At 32.6% G+C, this 18319-nt stretch overlaps 1 protein-coding gene and 1 long non-coding RNA gene across 2 annotated transcripts; one reads left to right on the top strand and one right to left on the bottom strand.

Annotated features, from left to right (window-relative positions):
• The first annotated feature begins 2673 nt into the window (after positions 1-2673).
• Positions 2674-18232, top strand: LOC120218652. The gene is made up of 3 exons (XR_005525251.1): positions 2674-2685; positions 10538-10542; positions 18152-18232. It is a non-coding gene; the product is annotated as an uncharacterized LOC120218652 (long non-coding RNA).
• On the bottom strand, positions 3781-4240 carry LOC120218651 (probable calcium-binding protein CML15). The gene has a single exon (XM_039215577.1). The coding sequence runs from the start codon at positions 4131-4133 to the stop codon at positions 3792-3794; it is 342 nt and encodes a 113-aa protein (XP_039071508.1). The 5' UTR covers positions 4134-4240; the 3' UTR covers positions 3781-3791.
• Positions 18233-18319: the final 87 nt, after the last annotated feature.

The raw sequence follows: 18319 nt of genomic DNA, 5'->3' as shown, positions 1-18319 counted from the left end.
CAGATCAGTCACCAGCTGATTAAAGCTAGTAATGTGATCATTCATAGTGGTACCTGGTACATAGTTGAAGCGGAACAGTCTCTTTTTCATGTAGAGTTTGTTCTGACCGCTTTTCTTCAAAAATTTCTCCTCCAGTGCCTTCCACAATTTACTTGCAGAAGTTTCCTTAGAAAATGCATACTTCTGCTCTCTAGAAAGACACGATCGAATAGTACCACATGCCATTCTATTGATCCTCTTCCATTCTTTCTCCTCAACATCATCTGGTTTCTCTCCTTCAATAGCAATGTCTAGACCCTGCTGAAATAGGGCATCTAGAACCTCGCTTTGCCACATGCCGAAATGACCGGTGCCATCAAAATCTCCACTGCAAATCTAACATTTGTCACAGCATTTCTTGCCAAAATTGAAGATGAAGAAGCGTCTGTCATTTCTGCTACAAATTCTATTTAATAGCTGCCAATGCAGAATGTCAATTATCCCAAGGAAATTTTTCTGATGTGGAAGATCAGCCTAAGCCGCAACCACAGAGCATACTAAAATAAACCAAGAGCGCTGATACCAATTGTTGTGAAATTCGGGTTAATTTCCACCAATAACAGATTCACCGTGAAAACTATTATCTAGGTGACTAGTGTGAAAACGATTGTACTAAAAATCACCCCAAGGTAGATTCCCAGGAAAGAGGAGGGGTCACAATGGTCCCTCTTAAAACCCACTTTCCTTAGACAGAACTACCAAGACAAGTAATTTTAATAGGACAATAATTGACAACAACTATACCCGACAATAGCTATTAAATAGACATAAAAGAGAACACCAAAATATTTCACTAATAGAGGAAATATTACAAAGAGAGAAAGAATACAAATAGCCTTTAAAATAGAAGAAGGCTTATATTTGTGGGATGATTAACTAAGGAGGAGGAGGGCTTTATTTATAACAAAAGAATTTCCCCTCCTCCTTATACACAACCAATGTGGGACTTTTGCCAAAAACCAACAGTATTTGATACTCACTCGAGTTTAGATGATTTATGTACTCAATCCATTCAAGAATTCGATTGAACAGATGAGCATAGAAAGCAAGAAGAAAGGGATGTTGGCTTAAATTTACAGTTTACAAATGCAGAATCCTCACTTTTAAATGTTTTTTTCTGCAAAATCTGTGAGGTTTTTGATCTCATTGTCAAAGCAAATGTCATTGGCATTCATACTTGCTGGTGGTTAGACGCTAATTCCCTATCACACTGGAGTTTGATCTCTCGTATCATTAAATTTAATTTCTTCAATTTTAAACTAACAAGAAGATAACACATTTCATAATCATATTGAATGAGATTAATTTACTAAAAAGATAAATGATATTAATTTAATAGATGCAACACATCAATAATATTTGACGTCACATTAACACTTAAGTATATATATGAAAGTGTCGCGTCAACAATAAGTGTTGATCGTTACTCAACTAACCGTTTTCATTCAAATAAAGATAAATTTAATTTAAATTAAAACATTGATGGCTAAAATAATTTTTAAAAAATAAGAGCTAAAATAACCATTTAATCAAAGGTTAGAAATTATTTGTAGTATCAATCCTTTTTTATAATAATTAATAATAATTCATTATTTAAATTTATGTAATTGTGTAGTTATAATTTCAACTATCAAATATGGCATAAAAAATTAAAATAAAATTATTATGTGTAAATGAAACATGTTCAAGGAATTAGAATTGTCCCAAAAAGAACTATAATTTTAAAAAGAAAGATTATAAGGAATTCGGTGGTAAACTTAATTAAACCCTCTAGTAATTACACGTGTTAGTATTTGTGATGCTTTCATGTAAATTTTGTGGTTTCTTAACACACCTAATTAAAATGTCTAAACTTTGGTTCATTCCATGTGGAAATCTACTGTAGGAGATACCAATCTATATACCTTCTAACAGAAGATTGAATTGAAAAAGAAGATATGGATTCTAAGAAATCGCTTCTCATCTTATCCTGTTTCATTCAAAATCACTTTTGATGTACATTGATATCAAGCATCGAATATTTATCTCATTCACTGATGAGAATAAATACGTGGAAAATGAAAGAAAGGTCCACAAAAATTTGAACTTTGACCACGTCACCTTCTTCATCTTCATTTCATATATTAAAATTTAAAACCCATACTGTAAACTAATCAGGGACAAGTAATATACACAAGATAAAACTAGTAACACACGGTCTAAAACAGTAAAACCCGTACGATAAATCAGAAGCTACTAAACCTGACACTTCCAAACTAGTAACACATACTTTTACATGGATAGAAGTAGGAGTTGTTAATGTGTAATTAACTAACGTTTATGTATCCACGTTTGTAAGCGTATTCAATGAGGTCGTCAAGCTCCTCCACGCTAACGCACCCATCCTTATTTTTATCAACATGTTGCAGTGCTCTCCAAGCTCTGAAACCAGGGAAGAAGGAACCGAATCGATCAAACGCCTTCTTGATCTCTTCCTTGGTCAGTATTCTGTTATCATCTATGTCGCAATCCATGAATACTTTCCGAAGCTCCTGCTTACCAGCCGCTGTTCTGGGGCCTTTCGGAACGATGTGCTTGTAACCCATTGTCTGGCAAGGATTTTGAGGTCGATAGGCAACAGGCTGAAATGGGCACTTCCCCTTTTTCGTTGTCTTACTGTACTCGTGTGACACCAAAGGGTTTATATAGACTTCTACGAACCAATGCTAGAGCCACTTTTTGTTCGTATTGATCCGAATGAGTCTTGCGTAGGAAGGTAGGTTTTAGAAAATTTAAGTTCAACAAAAAAAAATCCCTAAATTATGCTTTTATTTTACATTTGAATGAAAAAACAACAACAAGGGTCTTCATCAGGTAGGCATCGAAAAATTCCTCCACTCTAATTTCTTCTTTTTAATTGTATGCTTACTCCGTTCCAATCCAAAAATCTTGGGTAAATTACACTTTTAATATCTAAATTATTACTTTTTCAATAATATCGACATGTCAACTTAATTGCACTTCATTTCTTTATGAGTAAATTACATCATTCATCACTCAACTATCTTCTAACTCCTATTTTGGTACTAAAATTTAAAAATTTTAATTTAACTACTCAACTTTCAAATTGTTCTTATTTTAATCACTCTAATTTATTTTATTAATAATATTTGTGACATGATTTTTTTATTATTTTATTAATATATAATTGAAAATAAAAAAATTTAAAGTTAGAGTGACTAAATTATGAGTAATTTGAAAGTTAAGTAATTAAATTAAAAAAGAATTAAACTTTAGTGACCAAAATAGGAGTGAGAAGATAGTTGAATGATAAATGATGTAATTTACCCATAAAAGAGGTGTCACGTGCAAATCGCCTGTTAAGTTTTTAATGGTGAGGTACTAAAATAAAACAAAAACTAAATGTTATGTATGATTTTAGAAAAAATTAAAAGTTTAGGAATTAAAACAGATCAAAACTGATATTTTAAGTACTCATTTAGTTTATTTCTAAACCTTTTATCCTAGTTTATTTCTAGTGTTTTAGATTCAATACTTTAGTTTAGATACTCCTTTGTGATTCGTCAAAAAAACACACACATATGAATCCACACATTAGTCTTCCAACAATTATGAAGGCAAAATTAGTACATATATTGAACACCTGTAGAGGGCTGGAGTTCCTCTCCAGATTTCTCTCTGCAGATTTTAAGCATACAAATTACTGTAGCCTTCTCTTTCGCAGGGCAGTCGCCAAATATGAGATTAACTAGTTAGGAAATAGTGTAACCACATTGCCAAACGTATTCAACAAGACCATACATCTCGCCTTGGCTTATGTAACCATCATGATCTCCATCAGCACGATGAAGCGCTTGTGCAACTCGCCATCTGGGGAACTGCGACCCTATGTAATAGAACGCATCCTTGAGTTCTTGCTTGCTAAGCCGACCATCTCCGTTGCTGTCAAAGCTCTCAAGTATACGTTTCACCTGTTCTTTAGTCAAAGGCACTGGAAAACACTTGCTCACACATCCTTTGCACTTACTTTTCTTCCCACAGTTACTGCAATTCATGCGGGCATTAAGCCTGGGGAAATCTGCGGAACGATGCATGTCTTTGAAGTGGAAATATACTTGTGTTGGTATAGAGGGGAAAAGCTTGTTTTCCGGTATGCACAAGGCTGAATTAGTGAAGCGTATATATAGGGAATTCGGGAATCGAATTTTACTCTGCATCTTCTGCAATTCATACCTTTATAGTATAGACTAAGAAGTCGTCTGTTGTCTGCAGACTCGTGAAACATGCATGTATGGAGATAATCCTATCCCTTTCCAAAAATGTGATCTTATAAGAATAGTTTATATATATATATATATATATATATATATATATATATATATTATGTAAATAAGGCTTATTTAAATTTAAAAATCTAAAAATTAGAATTTATCGTCAACAATCTCTAAATCATGCCAAGTGGTTAAAAGTTTTTAGTTGACGCTTCTTTTCTCTCTTTAGTTGTTGATTCAATATCTATTAGAACCAAAATTCTCCTTCTCCCTCTCCTAAGTAGGAATTGTTCAAAAAAGAAAATAGAACTTATTAAGCGATATAAATGATAAAATAAAGTATTATTTCTCAGCAGTTACATGCGCATCTATAGGGTGTGAAAGCGTTATCAGATAATTTTCCTTTTTAGTAAATGCAACAAATGTCTTGGTTTTATGTATATTCGTTGAAGGATACATTTCCAAAGCATATATTTTTATCTAAGTTTAGTTGACTGACTTGATCGTCTATGTTTAGTCAGGGGAAATTCTGTTTCTATTAGGTAAGAGAAGGAAAAAAGAAAATATTTTATTTATGGTTTAATATTTTTTAAGTGGATGAGATTTAAACCGTTCATGATTTGGATTAGTTTTTTTATTTCTTCTTCAACCAAGCTAAATACAATAAGAGTTTCCAATCAAACATAGTTGATTGGATTTCTTTTCCTTGTGCTTTTTTCCTTTAAACGTTTAAAATTTCTTCAAATTATTCTAAAAGAAAATTAATTATTCTTTTTTCACTCAATTAAATACTTGAACTAATAAAATGAATTAAGTAGATGTTATGATCAATATTGATTGGTACTATATCAACATAAGTTCTAATGTTATTGACGTGACAATAAATTATTTAACATGAAAATATAATGCGACAGAAGTGTTCGATTTGTTTTTCCTATGATAAATTTTTGAGTTATGATTACTTAACTATTATTCCTTTTAACTTTGATAATCGGTCTTTTAATTTTATCAATCAGATCACCTAATTATTTAGTTATTATCAATCATACTACTTGTAGATAACATTTAACAAATAGGGTGATGTGACGATTAAATATTTCAGTATAATATACATTTGGTCTCTACTACTCATATATTCTATCAATTTAGTCATATTTTTAATAAATTAAAATAAATTTAACAATCGAATCAGATGGTGTCACATGTCATCATTCAATTGGAGGTTTAAATTCCGTCTTATTGATGGTGTAATACATAATCACTTGATTACAAAATAGTCATTCAAATGTTATCTTCTGTTACATTGATGGTGTAACACCCTAAAAAATTAATTTTTAATTTAATTGCTAAATTTTAAATATTATATATATATTAGACCACAATTTTAAAAACACTTTAAAAAATCCGACAAACACTTTAAACTATATAAAAAATTACTAATGTCATTTTATCATATATATATGTATATATTAAATATAAGTAACATCAAGTTATTTAAAAGAATTAACCGAAAATCTTAACTTCGAAATTGAGATTACATTTTATAAAAATTATAAAATATAAATAATTAAATTATAGTGGAGTAATTAAATCCACCAAATAGTATGTGAACTTTATATAGCATTTGATTCCTTTTTTTTTGGGGGGGGGGGGGGGGATGACCATTGACCAGTCGGTTCAAAGAGTAAGAGTAAACCAAAAAAGAAGTCGCCAAACGAATGGGAACTTACGTTTGGTTTCATACCACGTCCACGTGCTAACTAATAAACATTGATAGAGATACACAATACGATATACTATCTTACATCGTACCATTACTTTAATATAAGAGTGCATCTAATAAAAGTTGTTTTTTCTAATGTAAAATTGATTTTTTTTTTAAAACAGTATGTTTGGAAAATGATAATAGATTCAAACTGACAAGAACAAAGATTTATCTAGTAAGGAAATTTAAATTTTAAGAAAAATTATTTTAAAATTTTAATATATTTCTTGAATATTTTTTAATTTTTTTATTGATTTCAATAATTTTCATAAATAATTTTTTATTTTTAGTTATTTAAATAGTTTTAAAACGATTTATGTTTTTATTTAATTTTTTTTTGAATATTTCTATTTTTATTTTATAAGTTTTTTACTTAATAATTAAATAAATCCTCAATTTTTTTAAAAAATAATTAAATTCTCAAGTTTACAATTTTTAATGATATATACTTTTATTTTATAATATACATTATAAAAATATATTAAATGACTTATTTAATATATAATTGGGTAAATTATAATTTTAGTACCTAAACTATTAGTTTTGATCCATTTTAATGCCTAAACTTTCATTTTTTTAAATCACACCCAACGTTTAGTTTTTGTTTCATTTTGGTTCCTCGCCGTTAAAAACTTAACGGCAAAACTGATGTGGCTTTTTTAATTATTTTCTTAATTTTTAAATTTTTATTTATATTATTATTTAATTAATTATATTCAACTAATTGTCACCACCTTATTAGAAACAAAACAAAGCAAATATTCGCTAAAGTGAGCATGCTGGGAATCAAACTTGGGGAGGAGCCAAAGCGCTGAACCATTTGAGCTGGGCAGGACATTTGTCTTACTTTCGCAGAGTATATATTTAACTACCACTATAAGATAAAAGAAATTCGTTAGATTTATGAATGGAAGTTAGAACATTTCATAAAAATATTCAAACATTCAACCACTAAATCAAATTCATAATTGATTCAATATATACTAAAATTATTATTTAACTTATAAAAATATTAAATTAAAATTAAATAATTTCTCAATTTATTTAGAAATAAAAATAATTAAATAAGTATTTAAAATTATTATTTATTAATATTGATTTATTTAATTAAATAATCAATTAACAATGTCAAATGAAAATTAATATTCTACCCTTAAAATTATTTTTAAAATAACTTTAATTTAATAATTAAATAAATATAAATAATTTTAAATTGTACTTTTTGAAATTAATATTCTACTCAAATAAAAATAGTGATAGATTTTTTTTATGACTACAAGAAGAACCGTTGCAGTTAATAGCATCACATGATATAATATTTATAAAATTATATCATTAAATAAATAATAAATTACATCAATGATCACTTAACTATAAAATTTTAATTTGATCACCGATCTTTTAGTTTTGTCAATCAGATCACTTAACTATTTAAATGATGTCAATAAAGTTATATGTCATTAACATTAGACGGAGGAGCTAACATGGTAGTTAACAAAATTAGTATGACTACACTCTCAATCCTCAATAGATACACTATTATCAATTTGATCCTAATTTTAAATTAATTCAATAAAATTAATCGTTTTTAAGTCTTTATTATCTACACATTCTATCAATTTCATTATAATTTTAAATTTAATCCTTTAATTAAATTGTCACACATATCATCATGATTAATCGAAGAAAAATAAATCGAAGAATTCTCTAAAAATCTTAATATATAAAGAGAGATTCAAAAGGGAGATAACAATTGTCTATCTTTATCAGCCAACTCTCCTATTCTTTCTTGATCATGATCACTATGTTACTCTTTTCATCCCTTATTTTAAACCTTTTTACCATCACTCGGGATTCTATTTCTTTCTTTCTTATATTAGGAGGTTGCCTTTGCTAGATACTCTGTTTCAAGTAACTCCCGGCTAGAGCCAATGACGGATGTAAGTGTATTTTAGGATAGATATTGGAATTTGAATTATCTCGGTTAATTATTCAGTTTATTGATGATGTCCATTTTAAAATTTTAATTGTATCTACTCTATACGAAAAAATTATATAACTAATATATGTGTATCAGTCTTCAAAAATATTTTTAAATCCGTATTTTGTTTGAGCTGCCATCTATTCCTATTGGATACTATCGTGATTCATAGTAGTATATAAGTAGCATAAAAACATTAACAGATGATACAGAACAATCTATCCATCGTTTTTCTTGTTGAAAATTAGCACATGCATCAAAAGTGCATGTTGAAGAAAAAAATGAAATGAAGTCAAAAAGCATTAAATGCACCGAAAGGTGCACATCATTTTTGTTGACATTTAGGAATGGTAAAATCTCACATTTAGTTATTATACTTTAGGGTATTTATAAGATTAGTCCTTAAGCTTCAACTATAAATACCCTAGCTCATTTAGCTTCAAAACCATCCCAAAGCATTCTAGCTTTATTCCAATACTAGAGAATTTAGAGAGTTTCTTGAGAGTTGTTTTCTCCTTTTTATCAAGAGATAATTATCACTGTTTCCTCCTTGGTAGATCGAGAGAAGTAGTAATTCCTATTTTCTCATAGTGAAATTCTTCTACCGTTGCCCGTGGTTTTTACCCTATATTATTTAGGGGCTTTCCACGTAAATTTTGTGTCCCTTTTATCTTCATTTTTATTTTCTCAAATTATCAGTTGTGATTTTGCCCTATTCGATAGCCGTCTTCCGCAACAATTGGTATTAGAGACAGATTAGAGTGTGTAATATCTGCTTATTGTCTTTGTGGTTGCCACCAAAATGTGGATCCTCCAACATAAGAAAGTAAGAAGGTATTATCCATTCTTTGAAGGTTCCAGAGAACTATTCACGATAGTGAAATAATGGGAGCTATCTAGAAGCTATGACAACGAAATTTGATATTGAAAAGTTCAATGGGAGAAATTTCTCATTGTGGAAATTGAAGATGAAGGTCATCCTGAGGAAAGACGGTTGTCTAGCAGCTATCAGCGAAAGGCCGGTAGATTTCACAGATGACAACAAATGGATCAAAATGGACGGGAATGCTATGACAAACTTTCATCTAGCATTAGCAGATGAAGTATTGTCAAGCATCGAGGAGGAGAAGACAGCTAAGGAGATATGAGATCACCTCACCAAACTGTACGAGGCCACATCGCTGCACAATAAAATTTTCCTTAAGAGAAAATTGTACACTCTCCGGATGCCAGAATCTACTTCAGTGACGAAGCACTTAAACACGTTGAACACTTTATTTTCTCAGCTTACATCCTTAAGATGTACAATAGGAGAACAAGAACATGTTGAACTTCTACTTCAAAGTCTACCTGATTCGTATGATCAACTCATCATCAACTTGACAAATAGTAATGTCACCACTCTAGTCTTCGATGACGTTGTAGCTGCTGTTCTATAAGAAGAAAATCGGCGCAAGAACAAGGAAGTTAGACAAGTAAATCTGCAACAAGTAGAAGCGTTGACAACGATGAGAGAGAGATCAATGGAACTGGCCAAAGCAGCAGTCACAAACATGGTAGATCGAAGTCGAAGAGCAAGAAGAATTTAAAGTGCTACAACTGTGGAAAGAAGGGTCACTTGAAGAAGAATTGTTGGAGTCTAAATAAAAACTTCAATCCACAAGGCAATACCGCAAACACTTCAGATGATTGGAGATGCTCTATGTTGTGAAGCATCAACCACCGTGGAAGGTAGAAAACGATTTGCAGATATATGACTCATTGATTCGGGAGAAACATATCACATGACCTCAAGAAGAGAATGATTCTATCATTATAAACCTGTCTCAGGAGGATCTGTGTATAGTTGCAATGATCATGCCTTAAAGATCATTGGCGTGGGAACCATCAAATTGAAGATGTACGATGGAATAATTAAAGTTGTTCGAGATGTGCGACACATGAAAGGCCTGAAGAAAAATTTATTATCCTACGGATTGTTGGATAATAATGCTAGCAAGATTGAAACACAAAAAGGAATCATGAAGGTGTTCCGTGGAGCGCTTGTGGTGCTGAAAGGCAAAAAGATAGCAACAAACTTGTACATGTTGAAGGGAGAGACTTTGCTAGAAGCAGAAGCCTCTGTTGCCTCATGTAGTTCAGATTCTGCAATGCTATGGCATCAGAAACTTGGACACATGTCAGAACAAGGAATGAAAGTCCTTATGGAGCAAAAGCTACTTCCAGGCTTAACAAATGTATCACTTACTTTGTGTGAGCATTGCATAACAAGTAAGCAGAGCCGGTTGAAATTCAACACATCAAATTTTAGAGGCAAAAGTATTCTAGAATTGGTTCACTCTGACGTATGACAAACACCAGTTACATCCCTAGGCGGAGCAAAATACTTTGTCTCATTTATTGATGACTACTCCAGGAGATGTTGGGTGTACCATATTAAGAAGAAGTCAGATGTGTTTTCAACTTTCAAAAACTTCAAAGTGCGGGTGGAACTTGATTCTGGAAATAAAATCAAGTGTTTCATAACAGATAATGGAGGAGAATACACAAGCGAAGAATTTGATGACTTTTGCAGGAAAGAATGCATCAAAAGACAGTTCACAGTGGCGAACACTCCTCAACAAAAATGGAGTGGCAGAGCGAATGAACAGAACCTTGTTAGAAATAACAAAAGCAATGTTGAGGGATGCATGCCTAGAAAAATCATTCTGGGCAGAAGCAGTCAATACCGCATGTTATTTGGTGAATCGAGCTCAATCAACTGCAATAGAGCTAAAGACACCAATGGAGATGTGGACTGGTAAACCAGCTAATTATTCAAACCTTCATGTATTTGGAAGTATTGTATACGTGATGTACAACTCCCAAGAAATTTCAAAGCTGTATCCAAAATCCAGGAAATGTAAATTCTTGGGGTATGCTGATGGTGTAAAGGGGTATCGCTTGTGGGATCCCACTGCCCGCAAAGTGATCATTAGTAGGGATGTTATCTTTGTAGAAGATAAGCTACAAAGAAAAGAAGAATATGGTAGCGTTGAAAAGTCAGAGACTACACAGATACATGTGGAAAAGGAGTTTGAACAAGGAGATTCTTCTGAAGCAGAACCAGCACATGATGAACAAGAACCAGAGAGTTCTGAAGTTCCAACAACTCGTCAATCAGATCGTGTGAGAAGAAGTCCCAATTGGCACTCAAATTATGTTATAAAAGGTAATATAGCATACTGCCTTTTAACAGAGGACGGTGAGCTATCAACATACCATGAGACAATAAACAACTTAGATGTTTCACTATGGATGATGGCGATGCAAGAAGAAATTGAAGCCCTTCATAAAAATAATACATTGGACCTTGTGCCACTACCACAAGGAAGGAAGTCAATTGGTAACAAATGGGTCTTCAAAATCAAGCAAAATGGTGACGATCAATTTGAGAGGTATCGTGCAAGACTGGTGGTCAAAGGATATGCTTAAAAAGAAGGTATTAATTTCAATGAAATATTTTCTCATGTGGTTCGGCAAACAACAGTTCGAGTAGTTTTGGCAATGTGTGCTACATTGGACTTACATCTAGAGCAGCTAGATGTTAAAACAACTTTTCTTCATGGAAATCTTGAAGAAGAGATTTACATGCTCCAGTATGAAGGATTTGAAGAAAAAGAAAAGAAGAACTTGGTTTGCAGGTTGAACAAATCTCTGTACGGTCTAAAGCAGGAACCGAGGTATTGGTATAAGAGATTTGATTCCTTCATTATGTGCCTTGGATACAACAGACTTAATGCATACCGTTGTACTTATTTCAAGAGGTCTGGTGATAACGATTTTGTTATATTGTTGTTGTATGTGGATGACATGTTGGTTGCAGGACCCAACAAAGATCATATTGAAGAATTGAAGGCACAATTGACTAGGGAATTTGAAATAAAGGACTTGGGATCAGTAAATAAGATTCTAGGGATGCAAATTCACCGAGAAAGAAGTAATAGGAAGATTTGGCTTTCACAAAAGAATTACTTGAAGAAGATCTTGTCACGATTTAGCATGCAAGATTGTAAGCCAATTTCTACCCCTCTTCCTATTAACTTCAAATTATCCTCAAATATGAGTCCTAGCAGTGAAGAAGAGAGGGTGGAGATGTCTCGAGTACCGTATGCATCAGCAGTGGGAAGTTTAATGTTCGCTATAATATGCACAAGACCAGACATTGCACAAGCAGTGAGAGTAGTTAGTTGGTACGTGGTGAATCCAGGCAAAGAGCATTGGAATACAGTAAAGAGGATCCTGAGATACATCAAAGGGACCTCAAATGTTGCATTATGTTATGGAGGATCAAACTTACTAATAAATGGGTATGTAGATTCTGACTATGCAGGGGATTTGGATAAAAGCAAATCTACTACAGGATATGTGTTCAAAGTTGCTGGTGGAGCTGTAAGCTGGGTTTCAAAATTACAATTAGTTGTGGCTACGTCAACAACAGAAGCAGAATATGTAGTAGCTACACAAGCCAGTAAAGAAGCAATTTGGTTGAAGATGCTATTGGAGGAGCTTGGACACAATCAAGAGTATGTCTCTCTATTTTGTGACAGTCAAAGCACCTTGCATCTAGCAAGGAATCCAACATTTCATTCAAGAACAAAGCACATACGAGTTCAGTACCATTTCATTCGTAAAAAGGTGGAAGAAGGGACGATAGATATGCAGAAGATCCATACCAAAGACAACATAGCAGATTTCATGACGAAGGCGATCAATGTTGATAAATTTACCTGATGTCGATCCTCCTGTGGTTTGTCAGAAACGTAAGCAACATGATGGTACAAGGTAGAAAGAATGGTGTGAAGATATGATTGTTCCAATCAAATCTTAACAATCAAATCTTCAAGTGGGAGATTGTTGAAAATTAGCACATGCACCGAAAGTGCATGTTGAAGAAAAAAATGAAATGAAGTCAAAAAGCATTAAATGCACCGAAATGTGCACAACATTTTTGTTGACATTTAGGAATGGTAAAATCTCACATTTAGTCATTGTACTTTAGGGTATTTATAAGATTTGTCCTTAAGCTTCAACTATAAATACCCTAGCTCATTTAGCTTCAAAATCATCCCAAAGCATTCTAGCTTTCTTCCAATACTAGAGAATTTAGAGAGTTTCTTGAGAGTTGTTTTCTCCTTTTTATCAAGAGAGAATTATCATTGTTTTCTCTTTGGTAGATCGAAAGAAGTTGTAATTCTTATTTTCTCATAGTGAAATTCTTCTACCGTTGCCCGTAGTTTTTACCCTATATTATTTAGGGGTTTTCCACGTAAATATTGAGTCCCTTTTATCTTTATTTTTATTTTCTCAAATTATCAGTTGTGATTTTGCTCTATCTGATAGCCGTCTTCCGCAACATTTCTACCTTTTATAAAGGCAAAATTACATATATCAAAGTCCTGCAGGGAGTCTCAGAAAATCTTCAGATTTCTGTTTGCAGCTTTTAAGTACACAAATTACAACGCTAATTAAACCCCAAAATGTAAAAAAAGAAGACCACGAAATTGCCAAGTCACTAGCTCAAATGGCACGTGAAGAGCTGTGCAAAGCAAAGGAAGAAGCTGAGCAAGCAAAAGCTGCTGCATGCACCATGGATAGTAGATTACTTGCAGCAGAAAAGGAGATACAGGCTGCCAAGGCTTCACAAAAGTTGGCTTCAGCTTCAATCAAAGCATTGCGACAGAGTACTATGAGCTTAATATCGGTTCACCTGCAGGTGTCATCCTTCCCATAGACGAGTACTATGAGCTTAATAAACATGAACATGAGGCAGAAGAACAGGCCACCATGAGAGTGGAAGCTTTCATTTCTCAGATTGAGCTAGCTAAGCAATCCGAGTCGAGAAGCGTGAAAAAAGCTGGAAGAATTGAAGCAAGAGATGGCTGAAAGACAGGAAGCACAAAGATCTGCTAATGAGAAGGCTGAGAAAGCCAGGAAAGGTAAGTTAGCTTAGGGTTTTAAATAGCGGTCGAATAGCGATATCGCGGTCGTGGCGGTGTCTTAAACCGCTATCGAGAAAAATAACGGTGTGAAGCGGGATCACACCAATAGCGACGGATCGCGGCCGTAATTTAATGGATCGTGGCCAATCGTGACAATAATGGACCACTATTCCGTTATTTTAATTTGCTTTTTAAAAAATGATATTTTATTAAAAAAATCAGCGCCTTTAAAAAAAATTCACGATTGTGATATCCGCAATGACCACAATAACATCCGCTATATCCGCAACCGTGATAAACGCGACGCGACAAAAAACGTGACCGCGAACGCTATTTAAAACCCTGAGTTAGCTGTAGAAGAGGACTTGAGAAAGTGGAAGGCGAAACACGAACAACAACGAAAGGGTACCGGATCGAGTAATGGTGGAAAAGATCCAAAGGAAAATGGTGAGGAAAAGAAAGAAGATAACGGCTACGAACCTGCACCTCCTGCTCCAGCCAACACGGTAGAAAGCACAAAGGCACAAGTCAATGGGAACAAAACAGAGAGTGAACAAGCATCATCAGAAGTGAAGGTTGTAAAGAAAAAGAAAAGGGCATTGTTCCCAAAGATTTTCATGTTTTTGTCCAGAAAAAAGTCATCAAAGCCAAGTTCTCGCAAGTGGTGAATGAAGTCCGATGTCATCATCGTTGCTGTTGTGATTTTACCTCCATTGTTAGCTGCCTGCTTGTTCTATAACAATAGACAGTTCTTTGTTTTACTCAAAGTGTGTAAATTTCAATTACGTTGATGAATGATAAGGTTGAGATTGAAATTTTGCTTTCGGGAAAGACTTGTATGTAGACGTGAGTCTTTGAATGGATAAATGAAATCTTTTGAGCTACCATCAGTTGATGAATTTAATTTGTAAACCAACTTTGATTTGCAATGTTTTTACAAAAGCAGGTTGTATTGAAGTTTCAATAAATAAAAACAATGTTGTTAACTGCTTAAATTTAGTTAATAGACGGCGGCAAAATCTTGATGCTAGTTGTCGACGCCAATATTTTTTTATTATTTTTATTTTTTATATAACATTTTTTACTTTATTTTAGTTTTTAGATTTTAATAACTATGTCTTTATGACACGTTTTCTTCTATCTTTGTGGTATGTTTTGATATGACTTTTGGTACGTTTTTAGTTATTTGACCGTTTCGTTTATCCTTTTTATCATAGTTAGATTTGATATTGCAACGACTAATCAAAATGATGCTTATTTGTTATCATGTTGATCTTTTCTGATTTAGACCTTTGGATTGAATTTGGATACGTGATTCGCGTTTCTGGATAGTTTTCTCATGTCCCTCGAATCTGATTAGCGATTTATCGGTGACCTTTCAATAGCTTGATCTCTTTTATGGTTCGTTTGTTAATACGATTAGATGCGTTCGTATCTATCTTTTGTTCACGTTTATTTAGTAATATTTGTTAATCTTTTTCTTGTATGATCGTTGTATGATCTTAATTATAAAAAAATATTTTTATTATATATTTAGTTTATTACTACGGTTGTAAATTTTATTTGTAATTCTGAATATATTTTATTTTTAATAAAACTAAAGGATTATATCAAAAATAAAATAAATTATATTGATTGATCATTTTTATTAAATGATTAAATGTATAAATTAACCATTAAAAAATAAAAATATCATCACGCAAGTGATGGATTAAAAAATCAATCAAACTACTTTAAAAAATAATATATACAAATAAATATCACTTGTATAGTGAAAGATAAACACCAACATTATTATAACATATGTATAATAACAATGACACATTGATAAATTAATTTTATCACAATTCAACTTGATAATTCAAATATATTGGATTATAAATTTTAAATTCAAGTTAAATTAAATTATTTAACCTGAAGTATTTTTCAAGTTTACTAAAATTGAATAAATAGAACTATTTGATTACCAAATAAAATAAAGTACTAAATTTGTCTAAACTATTATTTTTATTTTATTTTATTTTGGTCACTTAATTACTTTTTTTAAATCATACCTAGCGTTTAGTTTTGGTTTTATTTTGGTCACCATAAGATAATGTCACGCTATTTTGAAGAATTAACGATGATATTGTCATAAGATAATATGATACATTATTAACAGTGATACTGACATGTCATCGTAAAAAATGTCTTTCTAATTCATGTACATGTTTCTCTTTGTTATTAATTTTTTTATAAAAAGACGTTATTGGAGAATTAATCAACTAATTTGCAGTATTTTTTTGGTTGTTTTTTTTATAATAAAAACAACTAATTTGTTCTTTAATTGAAGTAGGTAGAGTACTATATATAAATATATCTATATATAAATCTTTTGGCCTAACTTTTTAATACAGTTGTATACAGATTTTAATGGCGACCAACATGAACTTCGGAACTAGCAAACCACCAGCAGCAGCTTACGGCGTTGGGAATACTCTGTCAACTAAACAGCCATCAATCTATTCTCTAACCATTGATGGTTAATGCTCGGGTTTGTGCTAAACATAAATGAACCGGAATTGTTCTATCCTATACGATAACTGGTAAAAATTATGGTGTGTCCTCAGGTTTGTGCTTTGGTGTTTCTTATGGCATTCACTGTTTTTTATCTGTTAGGCTTATACAACGGAACAGGAAGAAGAAGTTTCAAAGCTAAAAGAGGAGAACGAAGAATTGCAGAAGCAAAACGTATGTTCTTTGTTCTTTAAATCTGTTAGGCAAACACATACTTACAGTCTTTTCTTGACTGTACTTGGGTTGCTGCAGCCAGAAATAATGGAAATGAAGAAAAATCAGGTACCGAGCCATTTCTGTTTATATTTTATAAATCTCTAAATTGGTTGCTTGGTTATTTAGATTCGAGGCACTTGGTTCAGTTCTCAGGAGTTATTTGGTGGAACCACAGGTGATGGAAATGATGAAAAAGCAACAAGGATCGAAGAGCCGATGCTTGCGAAAAACACTGACCGGTTCATGGTAAAGTGAAAACATAGTGCTATCTTTGTTAGCAGAGTCATAGGGTAGGAGTTGATTTCTTTATATTAGAATTGTTGAATTAATGCTATCTCGGTTTACACTATCTGTATATTTGAGATCATGCCAGGTCTCCCCTTGCCGGTTGTTGTTAAGTGAAGTAATCCTTTTTTTTCTGCATTTGGTTAGAGTTGGTCAATGGATTTTCCTTTTTCTTTATCTGTTTCACACATGCAGTAATTCGTCATTCATTCAAGTCCAACAATTTTTTTTTTGTTGATCATTCATGGAAACAAAACTGAGATTTCTTGTGACTAATTTGACTAATATTTTATTAGTATATCCTAAATAATGTCTCAGCTTCGTCTCCACGGTTGGGGGCTATGAAGAAAAGCTCGGATGCAACACGGAATCCGGGTTCATTTCCTAGTCCAGTGTGTTCGTAAATAGACTGAATTAAAATGAGGCATTAACACTGAGAAATACTAAATAAAATAATTAAATGAAACGATAATCGTGTTGTGGTAATCCACTATTTTAGAAGCGAATTCATCTCGATGTGTGTAATCGATACAATGGATGAATGATCACGAATCTCTAAATTTCGTACACCCGAAAAATTAAATGAATTTTAATGGTACTACTATTCTCTCAAAACTCATAATTAGAACTTAGAAAGATGTCGGGTTGGGTTGAATGGTACAAATCGAGTCGGATTTTTAAAAGAAATCGCATTCGGGTCGAGTTTTTTTAGACATTATGTTTGGGTCGGGTCGGTTCGGATTTAGAGTGAAAAATATCCGACCCGACCCAAAAAGATATAATTTTACCTCATATATTTAGGGATAATTACAATAATATCCCTCTATATATTATTTTTTTCAATTAAATTCCTAATTTTTATTAAATAAAAATATTTTTTATAAATATATTATTTCGGTCGGTTTGAATTTTATCTCAAAAAGACGAGTCGGATTCAAGTTAGATGAAAGGCATACATTTTTCGGGTTGAGTTCGGATCGGATGGAGAGTGTATAATTTTTGAGTCGGGTCGGGTCGATCGGAAATCTGCCCCAACTGGACCCATGTACATCCCTAGGTGTAATTGCAGCTGATGGTTTGTCAACTCATTCTCGTAGTCATGGTGGAGGATTTGCTGTTCGGACTGAGCCTTGCATGGATGCTCTGAGGTAGTCAATACACAATCGTCGTCTTCTCAAGGTACGTATACTGTTGTATAACTCCAGGATTAGATGAATCATAAACT

This window comes from Hibiscus syriacus, unplaced genomic scaffold (assembly GCF_006381635.1).
Source record: "Hibiscus syriacus cultivar Baekdansim isolate YM2019G1 unplaced genomic scaffold, ASM638163v2 tig00110198_pilon, whole genome shotgun sequence".
Taxonomy (NCBI): Eukaryota; Viridiplantae; Streptophyta; class Magnoliopsida; order Malvales; family Malvaceae; genus Hibiscus; species Hibiscus syriacus.
Note: the sequence above shows the minus strand (reverse complement) of the source record. Positions and strands in the feature narration are given on the sequence as shown.

Bases quoted from the DNA above. Each gene is read 5' to 3' on its own strand.
- LOC120218651 (XM_039215577.1), bottom strand. From the start codon at position 4,133: ATGCATCGTTCCGCAGATTTCCCCAGGCTTAATGCCCGCATGAATTGC.